We start from the raw sequence: 21007 nt of genomic DNA on the forward strand, positions 1-21007 counted from the left end.
AAAGCCCATGAATATCTTGGAAATTTTTGATAAAGAAGAGCATATTAAAAAGCTTTAAGGATTAAAACAATATGACACTTACAGGGGAACTGAATAATTCATAGATAAATCCATGCTTATAGGGGAACTTGATGTAAAATCCCCAGGAGTAAATGGAATATTTGGTAAATGGTATTAAAATGATCAATTTATTATTTAGAGGAAAAGAAAGTTTTATCTTTACACCACATAAAAAAATTCTAGATCAATAAAGGTCTCAATGTGAAAGGAAAGCAATAACACTAACAACAGCACAGTAGAATACCATATACAGCCACATAAATATAAGGACAAATTTTTTACCCAAAATATTCATCAGAAAAGAAGGAATTATTTATATATAGGTCCTTAGGGTTTTTTCTTTTCAAATTAAGTCCACTTTCTCAAAACTATTTGAAAACAATGTTTTCCTAAAATGATCTCAATTAATACATTCATGAGAAGAATTCAATTGTTTTATGAAATGTGAGAGTGGAAACAGCAATATGCCTACATTAATATATTATATTATAAAATGTAATTTTAAATTTAAATTTTTAACTAAAGGTAATTTGACTATTTCCCTATTACTTCTGTATCACTAACATTTCATATATTAAACTTGTCAAAAACTTTTAAAATATTCTTATTGAGAAAATTTAAGTATTACCTTTTCACTTTAGAGTCCAGCAATAATTGTAACTTTACTGTCTTGTGGTTAGAAAGCATTTCTTAAGATCATAAAAGCACAAACCATAAGGGTTTTGAAGGTCAAAATTAAATCTACTCAGGTAAAAAAAACTGTGTATAAATTTAACTGGTGAGCAACAAACTGGAAGAAGGCATTTGCAATATTTATACTGACATAAGATTACTATATCAAATATATTAGAAATCCCTGCAAATTTGTAACAGGGTGAAGCCAAGAGGGGGGCCCCAAATGGGGTCCAAACTCAAGGTGTTCAGGAAATATTAGGATGTCCCCAACCCCCGCCCCCCCCCCCATAGGTGTGGGTTGGGGGAAGGGACAAATGGAGCAGGGCCATTGAGAGCTGTTTTGCATAGCAACAGCTTTGCAGCTAACCTCTGGTGTGGTCATTTAACATATCTATAACCTTTAACTGGTTACATAGATATGTTAAATAGCTGTGGCCTGTGCTCTGAGCCAGGGGAATGGAAGTAACTTCCCCACCAAGAGGTAACTGGGGGGCAGGTTCCCCGAGTTACAGCACCTGCGTGGGAGCTTGGAGAAGATCGGCTCTGTGACACGGGGCCACACCTGCCCAGATTCACGATGGCAGCCCAGTAAAGCTGGAAGGATATGGGAGTGCTGGCAAGTATGGTCAATTGTGGGAGGAGTCGGAAATGGGGCTGCAGAGGAGGATTGGTGCGGGGATTTAAACCCAGAAACGGCAGCCATTGAGGGGAGAACCATGCAGTTTTGGCAGAGTGGAGACTCTCGCAGCCCTATGAGAGAGAATTACCATGCAACTTTACCAGAGAACCGCCACTTGGCTTTGGCAGAGTGATGACCCCCCTCCCCGCAGCCCTGGGAGGGAGAACCACGTGGTTTTGGCTGAGTGGAGACTCCCTCGGCCATTGTGCAGAGAGGACCACGCAGCTGGGGCAGTGGAGAGAGAACCTCGAGGCTTTGCCAAAGCGGGGACCCCTGCAGCTTTAGTAGGGGGAACCACCACTTGGCTTTAGGAGAGGTCCCAGCGACACAGCTGATGGTGCCAGGAACCGAGGGAGGCCTACCAGCTGAGATGGATTACTGGAAAGAATTGGGGGCTGCCTGAGCTGTGGACTTCTATTTCTTTTCCTGAGATACAGTGCCCCAGACTGGGCAAAGGGGGAAGGACTATGTGTGTTTGTGGATGTTTTAAGGGACTTTGGGATTTTGATGAAGACATTAGGTCATTACTTTAAGTCTGTATAGCATTAAATAAACATTTCTTTCCTTTTCACAAATCTCTGGCATTGAGAGACATCTTTCCTCTGGCGGTGGACATAATGAACCTGGGGTGTTCTTTTCAGGTAATAGTATATTGCCTCGGCTGCCCTTTGCCCCCCCCCCCCCCTTGTTGTTCTGTAACAAATTCACAAGAAAGACAAGAAAATGCAATTTTTTAAACAGACAAAGACATGAATTGGCAACTCATATAGAGAGAACCCTATAAAAATATGCTTGGCCTCACTAGTAATGAGAGAAAGGCAAATTAAAATGAGATCCACTTTACACCCACCATATTGCCAACATTTGAAAGTCAAATAATCTCAAGTGTTAATGGTGATCAAAGAACATAAGAACTACCTTGCTCTGTTGGTGGGAGCATAAACTATTTATGATCCCTGAATTATAGAAATTACATACCAGTTGAGTGAAAAAAATTAACATGAAACAAAGCAGGATATCCTTGAGCGTAAGGCCTGAATTGAGTGCTTCCAAGACTCCAGCACTGTCTTGGAAGAGTTCAATAAAGACCACTTAGGGCTGCGGGACTAGGCAGAGGTTCATAGAAGAGGTCAAAGCTAGGTTGGATCTATAGCGTTGGTTAATATGAGAACAAGCAGAACAGAACAAGAAAGGCACTCTGGTGAGGGGAAAAAGCCTGGATAAATGCACTTAAATAAAGTAGACATGATACAGTCAAGAAGGGGAGAAAACATATTCATTGAAGAACAGGACTCCAGCTGGAAAGAGTGGATGATATTTTTTATTAGAAGGGGACCCAGCCCTAGCCAGTGTGGCTCAGTTGGAGCGTCATCCCATTCACAGAAAGGTCGCAGGTTTGATCCCCAGTCAGGACATGTACAGGAGGCAACTGAAGCAACTGATCACATTGGTGTTTCTCCCCCTTCCTACCTTTCTCTCTTCCTCTCTCTCTAGAATCAATATATATATATTTTTTAAATGGTTAAGATGATAATTTTTTTAAAGGAAAAGAAAAAAAAAAGAAGAAGGGGACCCAGAGTAGAGAGGGTCTTGAATGCTTCTTGCATGCTATAAGTGACATTCTAATAGAACGCTTGATCAGAAAACACCTAAGCCCATCATTCCAGATGAGGAATCTGATGCCCAGAGAGGGGATGGGAATTATCTAAGGTTACACAGAATAACGAAAGCAGCTTTAAGGCTTGACTGGCAGGAATTTCTGAATAGGTTGGAAAATAGGTAGAAATCAGGAAGATGTAAAAAACAATAAGAGACAGCTGTAGAAAGGTGAAGTAAAAAGAAACACATCTCAAATGGAGAAAATACAAACAATACTTGAAGGTATATTCAAAATAGGTTCTGGAAAAAGAGAAAGAAGTCAATGATGTTAAGTTCCCCTGTGAAGATCTTTGCAAAGTTATTGAGCACCTTCACTCTGTGCTAAACACTGTTCTAAGCATCTGACAGGTAGTAACTTATTTAAGCTTCACAACAATCTTATTAATGTGGGCACTACTGTAATCATCATCCTTTTACAGAATATGGCATCAAGGCACAGAGAGGTTAAGTAACTTGCCCAAGGGTACACAGCTAAAATTTGCAGTCACGATTGAATTTCCAGCAGTCTGGTTCCATAGCCCACACTCTTAACCTGTGAACATGCTGCTCTTAGAAATGAAGTGGTTCAGAGAGGTTCCAGCTCCTGGAAAGAATTTTTTTTTCCCCTTAGATTAGATTCTGGTACAATGCAAAGAACAGAAACTCCCTCACCAAAACCAAAATAATTTCATTCTGATTAATGCCACCCCCTCCTCCAAAGCAACTCCCAGACCCTAAAGAAAGCAAGAAGCCAAGCATATGCAAAGTAATTTAGTCCCAGTAGTCACATGCCCCTGGCCCCACTATCCCCCCAGAACAGCAGGAGGAGCCACTCAGGCCAAAGAACAGACCGTTTGAAAGGACACATGAATTCTGGGCCCTTTCAGGCTGCTCAGACGTCACTTCCAGAGTCTGATTATGCTGGTTTCACAGAACTGATATGAAGAAGTTAGAAAAGCATCTGAAGATTCATTTTTCCCATTCCTGCATTCCTGTTTCCTCGACTGTGGTGAAGGTGGAAGGGAGTTACATACTTCTCAAGGCAGTGAAGTACAAAAATACACACAAGCAAAAACTCCATTTTGTGAGCTGATGATCAAAAATATTTCTGCCTTCATTTCCCACATAGTTTCCCACACTGATGGGAGTGGAAGCCATTGTGAGGTGCTGAGACCAGGGAACAGAGGCAGCTGAAGAGTTAGGAAGTTTCCTATTTCCCTCCATAAGGAAGACAAGCTGTGTTCAGGTTAAGGCATGTTGAATTTGAAATGAGAACTCACTCAAGTTCTCATTTCAGAAAAAGATATCCAGAAAAAAAAACCATCGTGAGTTAAAAATTATTTATTGCCTTGAAGTGGGAAGGATTGTGCTCATGATAGAAAGGCCACTCTGGGTTCCCTTGGATGCAACCTGTACACCCACACACACAGCCGGGGGAGTCCCAGGCCTTCTGCTCTGAGAAGGAGCAATCAATATCAGGCAGCATGTGAGAAACCTGAGCACCCCCTGCTGGGATGGCCGAAGGTGTTGGCATCAGACTCTGATCAGGAAGAATCAGTCTGAGGAGAGAAAAGAATGGAGGAAAGCCATCAGGGGGATCCCCGTCCTCCCCAGTGGCCCCTCCCCGCCTGCAGCACACCCTACAGAGGCTGGTCTCTCCTTGTGCCCAAATCATCTCCAAGCACCCTTTCTACAGCTCCCCATATCACTTCTCTGTCACTCAAAGCCATCTCTGTCACCCACAATTGTGTGTGTAACCAGGACTACAACAAGGTGGATGCCTATGGTGCCCAATATAGCCTCTCCACCAAAGAGCCCGAGGGTTATTCTAAGTCCTCCCCATGCTCGATATAATCCTGGCATGCCTGCCCAAGCACCACTGTATGGCTTCCTCAGCCCGCCAGCCCCTCCAGATGCCCCGATGTACCACCTGAGCAAGGCTTCCGGAAGTAGATGATGAGGACCAAGCCAACAATGATGCCCAGCACACCCAGGCTGAAGGCCATGCCACACAGCACATTCTCCAGAAGATCTGAGGGCAGTGCGTTGTTGGGCACTGGAGACAAAAGGGAGCGGTTGGGCCTCGAGACCTTGTTGGGGAGCCCCCCACCCAGGTGAATGATGTGTCTGGGATGATAAGGGAGAAACTGAGGCATGGAAGATTGAGGTTAGCTCAGAGTAAGAATGGACTAAACAAAGTCCAAGGAAAGAAAGAAGGCCCTCCCATGGGTCTATCCCTTTTTATCCCCAAATGAACCAGGCTTTCAGGAAGGAGAGCCTTACCCCAATAAGCAATTGCTGTTTGGCCATCAATCTCATGAGTCACAACACAGGAGAAAAGGTCAGAGGGTTCCGGTGTGAAGTTTAAGTAAGAAAAGGCTTGGAAGCTGAGTCCATCAATGGCTGAGACAAAAGTGGGCCCGGCACCTTCCACAGGGGCCGAATGATGCTGCCAGGTCACCGTCAATGCGGGTGGGAAGAGATTGCTGACAAAACAGACCAGCGTGTTGGGTTTGCCGAACTCCAGGGGCTTCAGCGTGAACACCTCAGCAACAGGAATCCCTGAGGGGATTGAGGTATGAGGGAAAGAAGGGACAGTTTAGATGGTGCCCCAGTGTTTGGAGGGGTGGGCAGAGACAGAGTCAATGGGGACAAGCTTTGTGGGAGAGATGAGGGAGGTGTTGGGGCTCTGAGGGGGCCTTTTTCTAGGTGAGAACCAGAGCCGGACCTAGAGGCAGAGCCAGGTCCAGGCTACTCTAGCCATCCACCCGGACTTCCTGCACCACTTCCTGTCAGATCTCACAATGGCATCTAATCACAAGCTGTCTTCTTATTAAAACTTGGGCACATCGTGCACTCTCCTCTTCCATCTTGCTGAGCATAGTAACATAGGCAGTCATATTTCCTAGGCTTCAACTGCTCCCTGCTGACTTCATCAAGTGTAATAAATACAATAGCTTTGAATGCCTGTACATCTGGGCACTTGTCTCTGACCCACAGCAAAAACACACCAGAGTTGGTGGGGGGTGGTGTGAAGGGAAGCAATTAAGTTTATAGATTAATGAGGTTAAGAATGCAGCCCCTAACCCACCCTAAAAAGCCCCTGACCTCTAGACTCTGGAATTTGCCCTTCAAGTTTTGGGCCTATTTCATGGATCATGACTTGACAGAATCCTTTGTCAAATAAAACAGTGGAAATATCTCCAGACTTCTGAGCCCAGTCAGCAAATTCAGGCAGGCGAGGCACTCGGGTGTTCTGGGAAAAGTCGAAGGAGAAAAGCTGGTCATCATCGTAGGCCTCCGACAGTCCCATCCTGGGACTCCAGTCCTGACAGTACATTGTGTGCTGGAACGTGTGGTTCTGCAGGTTATCTTGCCACCCTGCAGTAGGGGTACAAAGGAGACAGGGTGAGATTCAGGTAAGGGGGACCCCCTCCTTCTCCTCTTTAGCTTAGAAAACAGCCAGGCCTGGCTGGTATGGCTCAGTGGATTGAGCACTGGCCTGAAAACCAAAAGGTCGCCGGTTTGATTCTGAGTCAGGGCACATGTCTGGGTTGTGGGCCAGGTCCCCAGCAGCGAGTGTGTGAGAGGCAACCACACATTGATGTTTCTCTCCCTCTCTTTCTCCCTCCCTTCCCTTCCCTCTAAAAATAAATAAATAAAAACTTTAAACAAGAAAGAAGAAGAAAGAAAGAAAGAAAGAAAGAAAGAAAGAAAGAAAGAAAGAAAGAAAGAAAGAGAAAGAAAGGAAGGAAGGAAGAAAGAAAGAAAAAAGAAAGAGAAAGGAAGAAAGAAAACAGCCAGGCCTGCTGCAACCAGAGGGGCAGGGGTGGGGTATAACCCCCTGTAGTGTCTTTTATTTGGGCTCTCCCATCTAGTGGAGGTGAAAAAGAAATTACTGGGATCTCTCCAAACTACCTCACCCATAAAAGGCCAACCGTCTAAAGCTGTAAAAAGTAAAAGTGGTCTACTGTCTAAAGTGTCACAGCATTGGTTGTGTGTGTGTGTGTGTGTGTGTGTGCACTAAGGAGATAGCTGGAGCCTGAAATACAGCCTGCATTCTGCTCATCAAGCCATGCATTCTGGCACAGGGCTGCATCCTCCCAAACGAGAGATTGTCTGTCTAATTCACAGGCCACCACAGTCACTTGTGGAGGTCCTGGATGGGTTTCCCAGTCTTAGAAGGGAGGATGAAGGAATGGTCATGGCCTCCCCAAGCTATAGATGACACTGTCCCTCTTCCACTCAGACACACATGATAAATTGAAAAAACCATCTCTAGATTTCTTTTCAGCCACTTCCTTGGCACCAGGCCTCTCCGAAAGCATTTCCCCCTCCTTGCTCAACTGTCCAGCTCTTGCAATGACAGGACTGCAGGAAATGACCCCATAGCTGCCAGAAATAATCCCCATTCTATGAAACTTCCATCAGGAATCCCTCTAGCTAGTAAAAAACCTACTCAATATCCTATACCTAGAATAATAGACATTTAGAGTAAGAGGGAACTTCCAGACTATCCTTCCATTCTGTCCCATCCTTATGAGCAAATAAAATTAAGGACCAATAAAGACTTTTCCCTGCCCTGGCTGGTGTGGCTCAGTGGATTGAATGCCATCCTGGGAACATTAGTGTCGCCGGTTAGATTCCCAGGCAGGGCACATGCCTGGGTTGCAGGCCAGGTCCTCAGTAGGGGGCGCTTGAAAGGCAACTACATACTGATGTTTCTCTCTCATTTTCCCTCCCTTCCCCTCTCTCTAAAAAGAAATAAATAAAATCTTAAAAAAAAAAGACTTTTCCCAAATTGCAAGATGAGTTGATAACAGGCTATGGAGTGACTCGAGTGGAAATAACACTTGCTTCATTCAAATCCCAGCTCTACTACTTCCTAGTGTGTGGATTTTGACGAGTTACTTAAATCCTGAGTCTCATTTCCTTCATCTGAAAAATGGATATTATAATCTGTGCTTCAAGGGGCTCTTAAATGAAGTATATAAAGTACCCCTGATACTGTCAGCCACCCATGCATAGTAGCTTTTTCCCAGTTCTGTTAGTCTCCAGTATCCCACAGTTCTTCCAACCACTTACTAAGCACAGGGCTCTTCTTCCAGTGCTCCAGGTTGGCTCCCTAGGCCTGAGCCCCGACAAGACGGAAGCAAAGGGGAGGTGCTGTCTTACCTTGAGGGGCGGTCCAGGAGTGGGGCAGCAGCCACAGAAGGTGTAGCAGCCGCAGCAGCGCAGGTCCCAGGCTCCACTCATGACCCATTACCTCACCCACACTGTAGGGTAGGAGCGACCCACCAGCTCCCCAGACTGTGTCCCCAGATAATGTTCTACCAGCTCACTTCCAATAGTGTCCTTGCCATTTTTGCTAAACCAATCACAGAAGGGAATGCTTTTACATCACCAGGCTCTGGGGAGACAGGCCCTGGGCCAGCAACCTCCTGAAACTGCTCTTTCACAGGCCAGAATGGGGTGTGTAAATGGGCTGGGTAGCCTTGCAGGAATGTCTGCCTCCTGGTGGCGATCCCTCAGTGTTGGCTACAGCCTCAGCCTGGAATCTTAACCCCGTGTCCTGCCTGTGAAGCAAGCTACTCTTCCCACAGCAAACCCCCAGGGCTCCTTAAACTCTGCTTTCTGCCTACCCTCTCTGGGATGCCCCCAGGCCTCCTCCTCTTTCTCAGAGAATATTCTCCTTCCATCTTCAGCTCAAGTGTGTTCAGCAGTGCTAGAAAATACATTGGTGAATAAGGCATATTCCTGCCTTCAAAAGCTTCAAGTTTAGTATGCATGTCTATAATAAGTACACAACAATGTAATATATTTAGTTAAGAATGTGTCAAGTGTTTTGGAAGTAGTAATTTTATAAAGTTGAAGGAATAGGTGAAGCATATCAGGAAGGCTTCTAAGAGTCTTGAAGAAAAAACAATTTGACTAAAAGAACATAAGAGAAAAGCATTCCAGATCAAGGGACAGGCATTTGTGTAAAAGGCAGTCATTCAGAGCGCCTTCCGTTAGAGACCCCTGTGACATCAGATGTGAATGTTGTGCAGACTGCTCATCTGTCCCTGTTGGTCATGGGGAGGGAGCGGGGAGGGTCAAGATGAGCTAGAACCAGATCACATAAGCCCTGTTTTGGCACAAGGAGGGTCTGGCTTGTACTTAGCAGATGATGGCAATACTAAAACTGAAGAGTGAAAAATCATTTCAAAAATTTTAAAGTATTGTTCCAATATTTTAAACAATGGAGCCTAGAAAGAATTGAGGAAAAACTGTTGGTCACAAGTCTGTAGTATATGAAACCAAAATAAAAAGTTGCACACACACACTGCCCTCATGTAGCAATAAAGCAGTGATACTGATGACAAATGTTAAGGCCCTGAGTTAAGGTATCAGTGGAAGTGGGGCTCTTTTGGTGTCCAAAGGCAAAGGATTTCCTGAGGCCCTTATGGGAGGATGTGGCTGTATGGTATGATTTATTGATGATGTACAATTAAGGGGGTTCCCCTCCTGACTTCCCAATGTCCCATCTCTTGTCTGTCTCACCATGGAAGAAGTAAATCCAATCTTGTCCTCAGTAGGGCCAAGATGAAGGCTGCTGCCCAGAGTTTCTGCTCCATGGTGAAGTACAGTCCTGGCCAGCATCCAGCTAAGTTAGTGTTTCCAGCTGCAGTGCACTGCTGCGCTATGGTATTCAGGCTTCCTCCTGGAGGCCAGGGCCACGTGGCTAAGGCTTCATGGCCATGGAGAGAACAGGAGCATGCGCCGTGTGTGGGTCAGAAGCCAGAGAGGAGAGGAGGGGAGAGAGTGCTCTCACTTCTTTGTTCCCCTGGGATTATATTAGTTTGGGTTTGGGAGGGGCCAGGTACTTCTCAAAAGAACCAATCAACTTCCAAGTTTTTGCGGGTTTTGGATAGGTTTACACCCCCTAGTTACACTGATAGGCCTCTATGGTCCAGCACCTCTCCCTGCATCCCCCAACAATCTGGTGCTGGACTGAGGGGGGAGGGCTGTTAATCCTTGTGGTGGAGCACTATGCCATAATCTCCTGGGGTGAGAAACTGCAAATTCCTGGTGAAGCAAACAGCCTCATGCTTCCCATTTTATTAAGTCCAATGTCTAGTCCCCTTAGCTCCCTCTCCTTTACCGATATCTTGCTAAACAATGGTGGTAACAAAGTTATGAAGAGAGATGGGAGAATCAAATATTCAGATAATTTGGAACTAGAATCTAAAGGGTCTGGCTACTGACTAGATGTGGGAAGGTGAGATGGACGGTCAGGAGTGACACCCAGGTTTCTAGATTGGGTGGCAGGGTGAGTGGTCAGTGATGGACTGTATTGAAATAGAAAAAAAAAAAATGCCATAGAAGCAGATTTGATGGAGAGAATGAATTGTTTTACACATCATAAATTTGAGATGCCCGTGGAACAGGAGCATGGGGGATATAAGGTATATGAGTATGGATTTCTGCTTTGGGTTGAAGAACCTTCATTTGAGATTCATCAACAGAAATGTTGAAGCAGAGGTGGTGGACGAGATCACCCAAGTGAACTGTGCAGAGATGAGTGGGGAGTGACACAGCAGTCTCAAGAGTTCATACCCCAAACCTCACCCATCAGGATCTAGGATCCAGTAAGGAGTATATAACCACACCAGTTATTTCCAACTGAGAGTTTTAATAAAGAGAATTCATTCCAAAGGCAACATGTGCAAAATGGAAAAAGAGAGTGGCTGGAAGTGCACGTAGGAGAGAGGAACATCTGGAAATCAGAAGCTGATGTTGCCGGAGCTGGAATCCATGTGCACACCTGCTGTTGCCGGAGGGCACACAGTCCATCCTGGATCTACTAAAAAGCTGTCATCTCCAGCAAGGCTGGATCATTGAGAAGGCACTTGCTCTGCCCAGCAGCCTAGGGTCCAGAATTGCCTGTTCCTGCTGCTGCTGCAACTACCTGCTACTTCCAGTCTGTTCGAGACAACAAAGCAGGAAACTTCTCAGTTTCTCCTACTTTCTGAGCTTTCTCCTACTGAGAATCTAATGGGAAGCCAAATGGCCAGGAGGGCTCGAAGTACACACCTTGCAGACTCCTGGGCTTAGCATTCTAGAGCATGAAGTAGGCACTCTCTGTCACTGCATAACCAGTACACCGAAATGCTCTAATTTGTGAGAATCTGGTGGCAGCGGGAGCATCTGAAGAGCTAGAACACAGAGGAAGCAGATAAATAGAGCTGTTCCATGAAGGGCAAGGTCAGCATCATCAACTGCGACTCAAAAATCAAGGAAAGACTGAAAAGGGTCCTTTGGTTTGGTAATTATGAGATGGTTGACAAATTTATGGAGAGCAGCTTCAGTGTTGTAGTAGGCGTGACTCCAGATGGTGGTGGGCTGAGAAGTGGGAGGCGAGAAAGAAACTGTCAGCATATAGCTGCAAGTTTGATAGAGTAGAAGAGAGAGAAGGGGTGGGTAGAGAAAGAACTAGTGGGGCCACTAAGTAATCTTAGAAATTGATCTGTTGATATGGTCCGTCCATATTTCTGACACTTTCAAAATCCATACTCGCTTTAGAAAAGCAAGTAACAGCAAGAACAGCCCCAAACAAAAGCAACCCCCATGAACTCCTGAAAATTCTGAGATGTCAGTGGCGGGTAGGGGCAGGTGGTGTGTGGCAGGCAGGGTGCCAGAGTAGGGGTAGGTTTGGAAATCACTGTACTGTACTCCAGTAAGTGGAACACTTTCCCAATGTCCCTGCTTTGTGGACTAACCCATGTTAGTTGCTATGGTAGGAAGGTTCCGGTCCCTAGGAAACTAGAAAGTCTGTGACAGCGCTGGGCTGGGAGGAGATATATGGCACACAGCCACACACGGTGTCAGCAAACTTTTTCTGAGAAGGACCAGACAGTAAACAGTTTAGGCTCCGTGGGCCATTCTGTCTTGGTCAGTACTCAGCCTGGCTCGCAAACAGCCCCAGGCAACACGTCAATGAAAGAGCAGACTACTGTGTCCTCCCGCTTCTCCTCCCACTTCTTGAGCCTCTCCTTAGGTCTCTTTCGGGACTTCTTTTCAGCTATTTTTAAAAATATTGGTGTTCCTGGAGTTTTGCTCTTAACTTTCTTTTTACCTCTGGACACTAACATTTAAAATTCATGTAACTTAGATACAAAATCTAATTTTTTTCAACCATCTAAAAATGTAACATCCCTTCAGTACTTGGGCTGGATTTCCCTCACAGACCAGTTTGCTAACACTGTTCTACATCTGTAGTCAGAATTGGGGTGGAGGACGCAAAATAAACCCACCCTCCAAAGAAGAGCCTCATTAGCCCTTGGAGATGACAACTGGTTAATGAACACATTCTGCCCCAGATACAATGGACCACTTGGAAGGAGGTCTGAATGGGAGGGCTAGGAACACATATAGCAGACACTGCAACTCCTCTGGGTGGGAGGAACAAGGGAAAGGGTAGACAAGACCAGCAGGAGAACTATAATCCCGTCACCAGGACAAGAGTGAGGTATGGCTAACTACTCGTTCAAACACTAATAATTAATTACCTTTCCTTCTTCCTGTCAGGGCCCTACCATAATAGATTATCTAACCTCCTAACCTACTAATAGATAATCTCAAAACAGTCTCTCATCAGTTTGGGAAAGTGGTAATTGTGGGCAAAAGAGGAGTAAGGCAGATAGTCTGGCCTACCAGAAATTATCTGCTTTGGTCTTCACATATGAATGCACCTGAGAAGAGCAGCAGGGCACCACAGACCCAGGAGGCCACAGCTCCTGACACTCAGCTCTCCCATCCTGTCTACTACTGCTGCTTTCTTGGCAGAGCCAGATTTTCTGAAAGTCGTGGTAACCATTTCTTCCCTTTGATACTTGCCATTTAATCCTTACCGCTCCACAATGAAATTGCTCACTAGTATTGGTGTTGCTAAGTCAAGTGGGCTCTGTATTCTCTGCCACATTTGACACTTGGCCAGGCCCTCCTTCCTAGTTTTTTGGCATCTGGATGATACTCCCTGCTGATGGTTCCTCACTTCTCTGGCGTCCTCTTCCCAGCCTCCTTTGTGGAATCCTTCCTTTCAGCTGCCCTTTAAGTGTTGTTGATGTTCCTGGAGTTTTGTCCTCAACCTTTTCTTTTACACTGTACATGTCCTGGATGGCATTTACTCCCACACGACTTCCCTTACCAACCACTGGCTGCTGTTGACCAAATCTAATAACCCTTCAGCTCAGCTCTGCTCTGCTCCCCACCCCTTGCCCCCAGTAAGTAGCCTATAGGCAGCTCCATTTGGATGTTGTGCGACAGTTGTCCCCACAGAAGTCTCCCCGAAAAAATTTTTATTTTTAAATTTATTTCAACACAAAACACATTTATATAATTACTGGCAATAACTTATCATGTTTAATAAGGCTTGGTTGTAAGCAACAGAAATCAATTTTGGCTAACTTAAATTTAAAAATGACAATTTATTAGAAGGAAACTGAGCGAGCTCATGAAATCAAAATTACAGGGGAATAAGCTAGCCCCAGGAAGGGGAGCCACAGGGGCCCTAGCACCAGGGGTTAGTTGCCATTAGTATGCCTCACCTTGTATTAGGTGTATACCTCCAGATCAATTAGCTGTGACCAGGTACAGTATCACCTCTGTGCATTAGAGCTACTTACAGAGAAGGGAGAATCACCACAAACCAAACCACCATCTCAACACAGCTCTCTTGAATTACAGCATCCCAATTACATGAGATTGCCTGAGGCATAAAAAGGGGGTAACATCTGCATTAATGCTCAGGCAGCATTTACCAAGTAACTACTGGGTGATGTCACCTATTTGATGATCTGTGGTCTGTCACAAATCTTGCCACAAACTCAAAATACACTTATGATACGATTCAATGTTGATTTATGAATAGAAATATTTATATTCTACCAACTGATTTCCTTTGGATTTATGGCTAAAAGGGCTTTTAAAAAATTCTACTATAAAAAATTTCAAACATACACAAAAGAACCTAACAAACCCCTATGTACTCTCTTAAGTTTCAACAATTTTCAATATTCTGTCTTCCCTTGTTTCATCTATTCTTTCAGGTTCTTTTTCTGTAGTATTTTAAGCAAATGTTGTCATTATATTCCACAAGGGAATATATTTCTAAGGATACGGATAATAGATAACTTTTCTTTGCAAAAACTATACTATCACCAAAAACATTAAAAATAATGGCTTAACTTCATTTAACACAATCTGTTTTTCCCAACTATCTCAAAAATGCCTAAAAGATGTTTTAAAAAGCAGTTGTCTTATGGTTTTCAAACTGTGCTTTCACTTTTTAAAAAAAAAAATTGGTTGAGCTTCCTATTTTATATTGCCACATAAATCCCTCTTGATAGTTCAATAATGAATTCCAATAAACAAATTCAAGTTTAGCAAATACAACTCTGAATGCACCTCCATCTCAAAATTTACAAAATTCATCACCTCCCCTTCCCAACATGTTCCAACTCTTATTTTCAAGAATTTAATAACTGTCCAGCCAATTATCTGAGCTACAAATATAAGTCAATCATGACTTCACCTTTCTCAAAACTTCTCATCCCTGTGTTTACCAAATCCTATCAATTCTACCTCTTCAACAGATCTTAAATCTGTCCTCCCTTTCCTTTCCATTCCCAATGGTTCACTCATTGGTTTGTCCCTTGAATTACTGCAACTTTCTTATAACTGGTTTCTCTATCTCTAATCTTATTTTCCAGTGCTTCTAAAGGGGTATTTTTATTATGCATATTCAGTCATATCTTACTTTTGATCTGGATCCTATTTAACCTATTCTACATTCCTTTGAGACAGAATCTCCCCTCCCCTAGAAGACTTCTCGGAACTAAATAGAGAGATCAGTAAGTAATGTCTTCAGTATGCTAACACAGCACCCTGGCCTGCCATTACCATCATTTTTATAATCCCCTTTTATTTATGTCTGCTTAAATCACCTCACCCCCACTGCAAGGTCCTTAAGGGGATCATGTCATATTCTTTTTCATATTCTCAGCATCCACCAAGAAGGCCCACCAAGTGACTGCTCATTGGATGAATAAATAGGCTGCTAGTTACTAAAGGGGTTGAAGCTGAGCCTGGAAGCCTTCAAGCTTTTGCAGGAGTGTCTTATCTGTAGCCCAAGGACCACGTGTGGCTCAGGATGACTATGAATGTGACCTAACACAAAATCGTAAATTTACTTAAACATTATGAGTTTTTGTGGTTATGTGTCAAAATGTATTTAGTGTGTGGCCCAAGACAATTCTTCCAGGGTAGCCCAGAGACACCTTCTAACAGAGACTTCAACAGTAAATCTTACCAGGAATGTCCCTGGGCTACTCTGTACAAACACCTTCACCCCTACTGCCTTCCCTGTGCACACCACCACTCTTCCCATTCCATTCTAGGTCCTTCCCAGCTGCCACTTTCTTCCTAGTGCCTGCCACCTCCTACTTTAGAGATCAAACCTAGCCACCCAGCCCTCACACTTACCTTCACTCTTGGCTCAGTATCTCTACATATCCATACCATCCTTCCCTTTAAGCTACATTACGAGGAGTAGCAATCCTCTCAACTGATCTACAAAGTTGGCATTTATTATCCTCAGTAGATAAACAAGAACTCTGGCTCAAAGAGGTTCATTTATTTATTTAGCAAATATTTACTGACCACCCTCTATGTACCTGGAAGTATACTGGTCACCAGACACCACCTACAATGAAACTTGTAATCTAATGAAAATAAAGAGACATTAAACAAGTACACATACAAATCTATAAAAGCAAATTTTAGCCCTGCCCAGTGTGGCTCAGTTGGCTGGGTATCATCCTGCAAAGTGAAAGGTCACTGGTTCAATTCCACGTCAGGGCGCACGCCTGGGTTTGCAGCTTTGGTCCCGGTCGTAGCATGAACAAGAGGCAACCAATTGATGTTTCTCTTCCTCCCCCCTTCCTCTCTTTTTTTAAAGCAAATTGTAAAAGGCACTATAAAGGAAAAATATGATTTCCTAAGAGACTAGCTGGAGTTGGGAACCTCCTGATATTGAGATGGGACCTGAAGGGAAATAGGAGTTAGGCAGAGCGGGTAGAGTACACCAACAGAGGGAGCACCATGTGTAGACCATGAGGCAGGAAAAGGACTGCTTCTTCCAGGAAGTGAGGGAGGACCAACGTGGCTACAGCATAATTAGCGAGTAGGAGGACAGCAGATGAGGACGGAGACAAGCAAAAGCAAAGTCATGTAGGACCTTGTAGACCAGAGTATTAGGTTCTCTTCTGAGTGCAGTCAGTTCTGATGCTGCAACTACTTTATTCCTTCTCATCTCATACCTGAATGTGTGCTAAGGTTGCTAGCTGACCAACCTCCAATGTCTACAAAAGCAATCCATGGTATACACTGTTACCAAGTAAATATTCCTACAAAGGTAGCTCTCAATTCCCCAATCAAGAAACTTCAAAATAGCCTCTTCCTTTCTACTATACTCAGTCTGAATTACTTGGTGTGGATCCCCTATACTCTCGAGTTCTACCCAGATGACAGAAACTGCTCTCTAATATCAGTAAGTGAGCCCCACATCAACAACTGATTGTTCCGCTTTCTTCATTCTCCCACACATATCTGTGGGGGGGATCCCACCTCCTCACCAGTCAGAACAGGGGTTCTTATCCTGCAGTCCACATGCCATATAATTCAGGGATCCATGAATGTGGATGGAATAAAAAAGTCACCTTATTTTCACTAACAACTAACCAACTAAAATTTAGTTTTATAAATGTAGAAAATATATCTTTGTAGTATTGTTATGTTGTCATCAGTAAAAATCATCAATATTTTCATAACACATATACAGAAAACTCAAAATATTTCTACAATTATGCAAGTTGTTAGACCTAACAGTAAACCATTTTATTTAATGAGTTGAGAAACACATGTATTAATAAGAAAGCACATTACCATCACACATTTCTTTAAGTGTTTTGATAATTGTATATTTTATTTGTGCATTTGCAAGTATTATTGTTGGACACAGTCCAAAGGAGCCACCAACTGCCAAAGACATCCATGGTACAAACAAGCTTAAAAACTCATTCAACAAGTCCTCGCTAGATACCTCTCTTGTTCTTCCTTACTCATATTGTGTTGTTTTGCTTTTCCTTCCTGTCTGATGCTCTTCCATTGGTTCTACTTCCTATTTTTGTTTCAAAATATTTTATTTACTTGTTTTTAAAGAGAGGGGGAGGAAGAGAGGGAGAGAAACATGGATGTGTGGTTGCCTTTCACACACCCCCAACTGGGGACCTGGCCTACAACCCAGGCATGTGCCCTGACTGGGAATCAAACCAGGGACCCTTTGGTTCACAGGCTGGTGCTCAATCCATGAAGCCACACCAGCCAGGGCATCCACTTCCTATACTTGCTCCTTGGGGAGCTAACCCAAAAAGCAATCCTTGACTCAAAACTAAATTCTGCTCCATACTTCCTCCCTTATAAATCTCATTTACCTACACAACTAATTCAAACACTGCCTCAAAGGTGACTCCCAAATCTACCTCTCCCTTTTTTCCTCTAACTTCAATCCTAGATCTTAAACTACCTGTTGTGCTTGGCAACCAGAATAACATACCATCCAGGGCAGACTGCCTGGGTTCAAAGCCCAGCTTTGGTCACTTACTAATAGTGTGACCATGGGCAAATTATTTAACATCTTCTGCTTCAGTTGCTTCATTTGAAAAGTGGGGGTAATAACAACAGTACCTACATCATAGGGTTATAATGATTAAGAAAGTTAACACATGTAAAGGACTTACATTTGGACCTGACTCAACAATTTCAAGTATTCAACAATGTTAGCTATCACCAGTCTCATCTCCCTCCAACCTGGAATTTTCATTTTTGTGGGTTTTTAAAAATTTTTATTGAATTTACTGGGGTGGCAATGGTTTAATAAAATTATATAGGTTTCAAATGTACAATTCTATAATACGTCATCTGTATATTGTATTGTGTGTTCACCGCCCAAAGTCAAGTCTCCTTCCCTCATCATTTATCCCCCCTTTTCCCTCTTCATTTTTTGTTTATTAACAGGTATAGTGCTACCTACTAGGGATATGAAGATAGAGTTCCTATCCTATGACATAATCTTGAATAAGTCATTGCTCAAAAATTTCTAGTTGCTCCCCACTGAGTCCAAACTTAACAGCATTAGAAATCCTCCACACTACCTCAAATAAATTTACCTCCCAGTGTTCTCTACTAGTGCTTTACTTCTTGTAGCTTATATTCTCTTCTGGCCAGACTGGACTGCACCGTTCTCTGTAAAACGACCTTTGCTGTATGGCTTCTATCTTTCCTCATACCGTCCTAATGTCTCAAATGTGTATTTGAAAGCAATGACTGCCTTACTATGATTATTTCCCCAATGCTATGCACAGTACACCATAAACATATACATTACAATCTTACCTAAGTCACATACTTACTTAAGCATCAATTTCCTTCAACATTTTGTTCACTTTGTGAGCACCTCATACTGTCCAGGTACTATGCCAGGAGCTGGGAATATATACTAAAAAACAAACAAACAAACAAACAAACAAAAAACCAAGATGACCCTGTCCTCAAGATTAAAGTCTCATAAGAAAGAGCAGCATGTAATCATGTAATTTCCATTCACTGTGAAAGGTACAATCATAAGGACACCAAGGAAGGAGCAGTCAGCTCAATTTCAGAGGCAAGAGTAGGTTTTTCAGATGCTTTGGGGACTTAAATGGACGGGGAAAAGCCAATTAGACTGCAATATGTATAAAATACAAAGGCATAATGGTGTCTTAAGAAACAGTTCATTATAGTTGGAGTATAGGGCACAAGAGGAAATGGACAGCATCAAGGCTGAAGAGGTAGGCAGATCTTTCTGTCAGGTGCAGGAATTTGGACTTTATCTCCCAGGCAATTAGGAATTAATATACGGTTTAAACAGTAACACAAGGCCAGTGGTGTACTTTGGAAACCTCACAGTACTGCGGCAGAGGCAGAGAACAAAATCTAGGGCAGAAATCTTCAAAACACTTTCTCCAGTGATGGAAATGTTTTATAATGTGTGCTGTCCAATGAGACAGCCATTAGCTACATGTAGCAGTGAGAACTTGAAATGTGGCCATTGCAACTGAGGAACTAAATTTAAAATTGCATTTAATGTTAACTTAAATAGTCACATGTGGCTACTGGCTACCGTATGGAACAGTGCAGCTTTAGAAGTAAGAAAAATCAGGAAGCTGTTGATGTAGTTCAGGTGATAGGATAAGGACTGAGTGTGGATCAATAGATATTTTAGAGACAAAATGGTAAGTCTAGTAAATACAAAGCTGTAAGAAAAAAAAAGTCAAGAACAGGCTCCCAGATTCCAGGCTTTGTGACTGAATAGCTGCTATTATTCACAGAGCCAGGGTAATATAGGAGCGAGTCTTGCACACATACAGATTGCATCAACTTTGAACAGGCTGAAACATCTGGGGGTTATCCAAGTGGCAATATTTAGTAGCAAGTTAAGTTCTGGAGAATTGTGTGAACTAAAGGTACATATTTGAGAAGCTTTGAGTCATTGAGTGAAATTACTTAGAGGAGATGAGCAAAACTACAAGTAAACTGAAGCAAAATCCTGGCAAACTTCAACACGGAGGAAGGAATAACATAGAGTCCATGAGGAGATGGGAAAGAACAACTGGACAAGCAGGGAGAGAAACAACTGAGCCTGGTCACAGAAATCAAGAGTGCAGTGAATTTCAGGAAGGAAGCATGATCAAGTGTCAAACACCTCAAAGAGGTCAAGAAAGATAAGAACTGAAAAGTGCTTCCAGCCCTTGCCAATTAGGAGGTCCTTGGTGACATTTGCCAGAACAGTTTCAGTAGTGGAAGAAAGAGGCAGAGAGGAAAATTTAGGTAATTTCAGGTGTTAGCTGTGCAGGAGAGCTGAGAAATACATAAGAGTCTATATGGGGATATAATAGTGATAAGGTTACGTACTTTTTTTCTTTCCTTTTTTTTGACTGGGAAACTTGTAGAATGAAAAAGTTAAAAATGCCAATTGATAGAAAATCAAAGATAGCTTCAGAGTAATGGAGAAGGTCAATCAGGTCAAATAAAAAGGAATTTCCTTAACCATAAGAGAGGATTTCTAGTAACAGACATGCCCCGTTTCTGTTGTTATTGGTGGGCAGTGAAGGCGTTACAAAATACAGACTAAAAATTTTAACTACACTCAGGGTCAATGGGAGGAATCGCTGTCTATGAACAAGCAAAAGGTCTGCTTTAAGTGGCAACGCAATCACAGTAACATCCCTAGACTAGATATTTATGGGATTGACTCAAGATCAAAACAGTTACGGGCAAAGCCTTAGGAAAAACTAAGAGTTTTACTTTCAATGGTTGAGCACGATATGAGTAAAGAAGTAAAAGTGATGAGAAGCTGGTAAGTTTTGTAGAAGGCAGAGGAATCCAAGGACTAGAAGGTCTTAATGAAATAAAGAAGTTTAGTTACGTTCAGAGGAAACGAGAGATTGTAAACCTGCCTAATGCAAACATGTGAAACAAAAAGCCCACACCTTGCACGGGCACTTCATCTCCCCGCCTCAGGTACCATGAGAGTGACTAAGTCCCTCTCACGCAGCAAACTCTCACATCTCCAGGTCCAGGCCCCATTCTCTTTCACTGACTGCAGCTCTGTGGCTCGCATTTTCGCTGGACTCAGTCCGAACAGGTCCAGGTGCACCTCATACCTGCGGAAAAAGGAATTGACGGACGCCCCCGGCAAGTCGCGGACATTGGAGAACGGGCTGAAGGGGCCGAAAAAGCCAGAGAGGCCGGAGGTCCGTGCGCCACGCCCGCTTCCGCCCCACCCACCCAGAGCTTTCCAGACGCGCGGCGCAA

The 21007-nt window shown here is 43.4% G+C and overlaps 1 protein-coding gene across 5 annotated transcripts; it reads right to left on the reverse strand.

Moving 5' to 3' along the window:
• Positions 1-4378: 4378 nt before the first annotated feature.
• On the reverse strand, positions 4379-20923 carry LOC114495689 (HLA class II histocompatibility antigen, DM alpha chain). 5 transcript variants are annotated; one of them, XM_036023904.1, is made up of 6 exons: positions 20759-20923; positions 18565-18650; positions 6161-6433; positions 5336-5614; positions 4980-5108; positions 4379-4611 (listed from the first exon to the last, which is right to left on the reverse strand). In XM_036023904.1, the coding sequence occupies exons 3-6, from the start codon at positions 6390-6392 to the stop codon at positions 4607-4609; spliced, it is 645 nt and encodes a 214-aa protein (XP_035879797.1). In that variant the 5' UTR covers positions 6393-6433; positions 18565-18650; positions 20759-20923; the 3' UTR covers positions 4379-4606. The 5 variants fall into 5 exon arrangements, with proteins under 5 accessions (XP_035879797.1, XP_035879796.1, XP_035879798.1 ...); XM_036023903.1 differs by having other exon boundaries at positions 20683-20923; XM_036023905.1 differs by lacking the exons at positions 18565-18650; positions 20759-20923 and adding an exon at positions 8228-8383 and having other exon boundaries at positions 6161-6308.
• Positions 20924-21007: the final 84 nt, after the last annotated feature.

This window comes from Phyllostomus discolor, chromosome 4 (genome assembly GCF_004126475.2).
Source record: "Phyllostomus discolor isolate MPI-MPIP mPhyDis1 chromosome 4, mPhyDis1.pri.v3, whole genome shotgun sequence".
Lineage (NCBI taxonomy): Eukaryota > Metazoa > Chordata > Mammalia > Chiroptera > Phyllostomidae > Phyllostomus > Phyllostomus discolor.

Excerpts from the sequence above, each read along its gene's own strand:
- LOC114495689 (XM_036023901.1), bottom strand. The coding sequence starts at position 8,315 with ATGGGTCATGAGTGGAGCCTGGGACCTGCGCTGCTGCGGCTGCTACAC. Across the intron at positions 6,434-8,227 it reads CTCCTGGACCGCCCCTCAAG|GGTGGCAAGATAACCTGCAG; the intron begins GTAAGACAGCAC and ends CCCCTACTGCAG. Across the intron at positions 5,615-6,160 it reads GCAAATTCCAGAGTCTAGAG|GGATTCCTGTTGCTGAGGTG; the intron begins GTCAGGGGCTTT and ends CAATCCCCTCAG.